At 38.7% G+C, this 3,912-nt stretch overlaps 1 protein-coding gene across 3 annotated transcripts in view; it reads left to right on the top strand.

Annotated features, from left to right (window-relative positions):
- Atf6 (activating transcription factor 6) overlaps positions 1–3,912 on the top strand; it is a 168,213-nt gene that overhangs the window by 22,895 nt on the left and 141,406 nt on the right. For all 3 annotated transcript variants that reach the window (XM_029538870.1, XM_021198491.2, XM_029538871.1), the window contains exons 5-6: positions 799–922; positions 1,708–1,911. In XM_029538870.1, coding sequence (XP_029394730.1) covers positions 799–922; positions 1,708–1,911 — 328 coding nt within the window. The remainder of the gene's footprint in view (positions 1–798; positions 923–1,707; positions 1,912–3,912) is intronic.

Here is a 3,912-nt window from a genome sequence, read left to right as displayed (position 1 = left end):
ATATATATTTGGTTTTTCGAGACAGGGTTTCTCTGTGTAGCCCTGGCTGTCCTGGAACTCACTTTGTAGACCAGGCTGGCCTCAAACTCAGAAGTCCACCTGCCTCTGCCTCCCAAGTGCTGGGATTAAAGGCGTGCGCCACCAACGCCCAGCTTATATTTTATCTTTAACATTTAGATTTTCTATACTTTTTGAGCCTACTTTATTCTGTGTTATTAGAAGGGAATCTTAATTTTTCCTATGTTACCCTAACAAATATGACAGATTCACTGAAAATTAAGAGATAATTGTTAAATGTCAGAGTCATCCTAATACATCTTTATATTATTTGTTCATCCATTAAGTAAAATAACTGTTTATTTTAAGATTAATCTCCTTTATTGTGGAAGAAGGCAGTGTTGATAAAAAAAGAATTAGTAGAATTACTTTGCTTTTAAAATTCTTTTAAGGGTAGATAAAAGAAATGGGAAGGGATATTTGCCATAGCTCTAGCCTTATGGTGCTAAGTCACTGTCTGTATTACTACAGACCAGGTAAGATCAGAGTGTGTGGGAAGAAGTGGAACAGATGAACGATCTATGCTTACTACGCGAGTGCGGCATAAGATGCTGCATTTTGAGTCTTTCCTCTGGGGTTGGTGAGCGTTGACTTACTAATAGTCACTTATACTGTGCCTTATCTTCGAATTAAGATGTCTGTGGCACTTTTCTGTTTAAGTAAGATCTTGTTCTCTTTTTAAAGTAATTTGTTGCTCAAAGATTATACCATTGCTCATTAATTTTTTGTGTTTTACTGCAGGAGGAGTTGGATTTGTTGTCTAGTTCTCAGTCCCCCCTTTCCTTATATGGCGACAGCTGTAATAGCCCCTCTGTAGAGCCACTGAAGGAAGAGAAGCCTGTCACTAGTCCTGGAAACAAAACGGGTATCTGCCGCTCTCGCTCTCCCAACTTCTATTATTTCCATTTTAGACAACTTAGGTTCCATATTTAAAAGACAAATCTTGGATTAAGCTTATATTTATTAAACTGGCTTGTGTTTTCAAAATAGTCTATCATTTTATTTTATTTTATTATGTGTACAGGTGTTTTATCGGCATTTATGTCTGTGAACCAAGTGCGTGCCTTCTGACCCCAGAAACTAAAAGAGGGCTTCAAGTCCCCTGGAACTGGAATTGTAGACAGTTGTAAGCTGTTCCAGAATCCAGGCCCACCTGAGAAACAACCAATATACTTAAACCACTAAATTACATCTTATTTTTTTGTTGTTCTGAATAATAACTGTGAAAAGGACAAGGGGAAAAAATCTTTTGTGATGGTCTTTGTGAAAAATAGTTAAAATAGGCTTGGACCCCGTCGTCTTCAGGAGAGGTTGTAAAGGTCCAGTTAAAGACACTGAGTGTGAGAGGTTACACCTCTCACCTCATTAAGCTGGGGGCTTCATTCAGTAATTTTGACATGGCCTTTACCAGTTCATGCTCCCCTTCCCAGGACTGCACAAAGGGTGATCTCAGAGTGGGAAGTTCTCTTCAGTCCGTTCAGCTACACAATAGCTGTGATTACGCTCATTGGTGATTGTTACTCGGAAGTCAGCACGATACATAGAACATGACTAGGGTAATACATAGAGGACAATATGGAATGTGATAGCTTTTCTTAACTTTCTTCAGATTGACTTGGAGTTTTTAATATATTTTTTTTTTAACTCTAGAACATGGACTGACTCCAAAGAAAAAAATTCAGATGAGTTCAAAACCTTCAGTTCAGCCCAAGCCTTTATTACTTCCAGCAGCGCCCAAGACTCAAACCAATGCCAGTGTTCCAGCAAAAGCCATCATCATTCAGACACTACCAGCCCTTATGCCACTGGCAAAGCAGCAGTCGATTATCAGCATACAGCCTGCACCCACCAAAGGTACCTATGGAGACTATAATGCTCTGTGTTTATTGCAAAGAAACAAGGCTTATATTACACTCTTTATTTTCATTTGTGTTAAATCTTTGAGCATGTGCCGTTGCATCAGGAAATGTCCTTGGTTCTAAGGATTTGCAGAGACGACTAGTATGGTCCCTGCCTTTGCAGAGGCAGAACTACAGATCATAACTGTTGCTTCTTTTCCTCTTACAGCTTTTATTGTGATGATATCTGTATTAAAGGTGCTGCTGCTGCTGCTGCTGCAGTGGTGGTGGTGTCTTCCTTCTCTTCCTCCTCTCCTTCTCCCCCTCCTCTTCCTTTTCTTCTTCTTGATTTCCTTTTCTCTTTCTTTTTTGAGGCAGAGTGTCATGTATCCTTAAGTAGCCTAGAACTCTGTAAGTAGAGCGGGCTGGCTTCAAGCCAGCAGAGATGTGCTTGCTTCTGCCTCCTGAGAGCTGGCACTAAAGGTGTGTGCCACAGCTGGCTGAGGGTTTTGATATAAAACCACTTAGAATGAGAAGGAAACTTTGAGAGGCACTTGTATTACTATTTTATTCTGGGATTATTCTGGCTCTGGCCGTTTTGTTCTGTTTTAGGGGTGGTTAGGATTTAGAGTAATGAGGACCATTTCAAATCAGGGATGTGTTGAGCAATAAATCTGGCTCTTAGTTTCTGAGGAGACTGTGTAGTTGGTAAGCAGGGCATTGAACTAGGTTTTAGAAGACCTGACTTACCAACTGGCTCAGAATTGGTGTTTTTCTATATTTTATCCACCAGATGGCCTCATGAACTTATCTTTCTACAAGAAAGTCAAAAGGATGTTAAGGGTTTATAAGCTAATGAAAGAAATTCAGGTTTGAGGACTTGATAATGTTGAGATATGTGATATCTTTTAGGCAGCTTAGTTATCACCATACTTTTATTAATCTGTATACACATGGCTATGAGAAAATTTATGCACTACTCATTTCTCAAGATTGAATTTATTGGCAATAATTAGTACTAGGACTTAATAGGACATCTGTAAATAAACACAATGTTACATTTGTGTTTATGTTCATATTTGCATTTAAGATTGGTTAGCTTATTTCTCTGGAGCATGGTTTCAATGGGAAAGTCTTCATAAATTTGATCTCAACCATGGGCAATAGAACATTGATAAAAAGAACTAAACAAAAGAGTGGATATATGGGTGAAAACCTGTTCCTAATGAAAGAACAAAAGAACAGACAAACAATTTGAAATGGCCGCCTTCATTCAGGAGCAGCATCCTATTTGTTTTTTTAAATAGGAAAAAGTAGCGAGCCTATGGAATAAGTGATCTTGTGGTTTGCAAGTGGATGTTAAACGCTGATAAACTCTTTGAAATAAGGCAAAAGATTTAGTGTATATTTATAAATTGAGTTTTAGGACTAGTACCTAAAGTATTTCTAAGACCTCAAAATGATTTGTGTCTTTCCAAAGGCTAAGAATTTAAATTTACAAAGAACCTCATTAGGGTTCCCACAGCTGTTAAAGCACATGTATGGAAGCCGAAGTGTGCCCTTCACATGGCAGTGTGTAACGAGGGTGTACCCAGAAGGGTTGGCTGTAAACTCTTGGCTCTGTTTGAGTGATAGGAGATCTTTTTTTTGGTTTTGCTTTTTTGGTTTTGGTTTTTCAAGACAGGGTTTCTCTGTGTAGCCCTGGCTGTCTTGGAACTCACTCTGTAGACCAGGCTGGCCTGGAATTCAGAAATTCACCTGCCTCTGCTGTGCTTGGATTAAAGGTGTGTGCCGCTGCCACTGCCACTGCCACCACCAGCCCAAGATCTATAGCAAGATACAGATAGTTCCAGAGATTAAAATCATATATTTTTAATTTCAATAATTTTTTTTTTTTCTTTTAAGGTTTTATTTATTTATTTATTTTTTTTTATTATTTTCTTTATTTACATTTCAAATGCTATCCCGAAAGATTCCCATACCCCTCCCCCCACCTCTGTTCCCCTACCCACCCACT

This window comes from Mus pahari, chromosome 5 (genome assembly GCF_900095145.1).
Source record: "Mus pahari chromosome 5, PAHARI_EIJ_v1.1, whole genome shotgun sequence".
Classification (NCBI taxonomy): Eukaryota; Metazoa; Chordata; class Mammalia; order Rodentia; family Muridae; genus Mus; species Mus pahari.
Note: the sequence above shows the minus strand (reverse complement) of the source record. Positions and strands in the feature narration are given on the sequence as shown.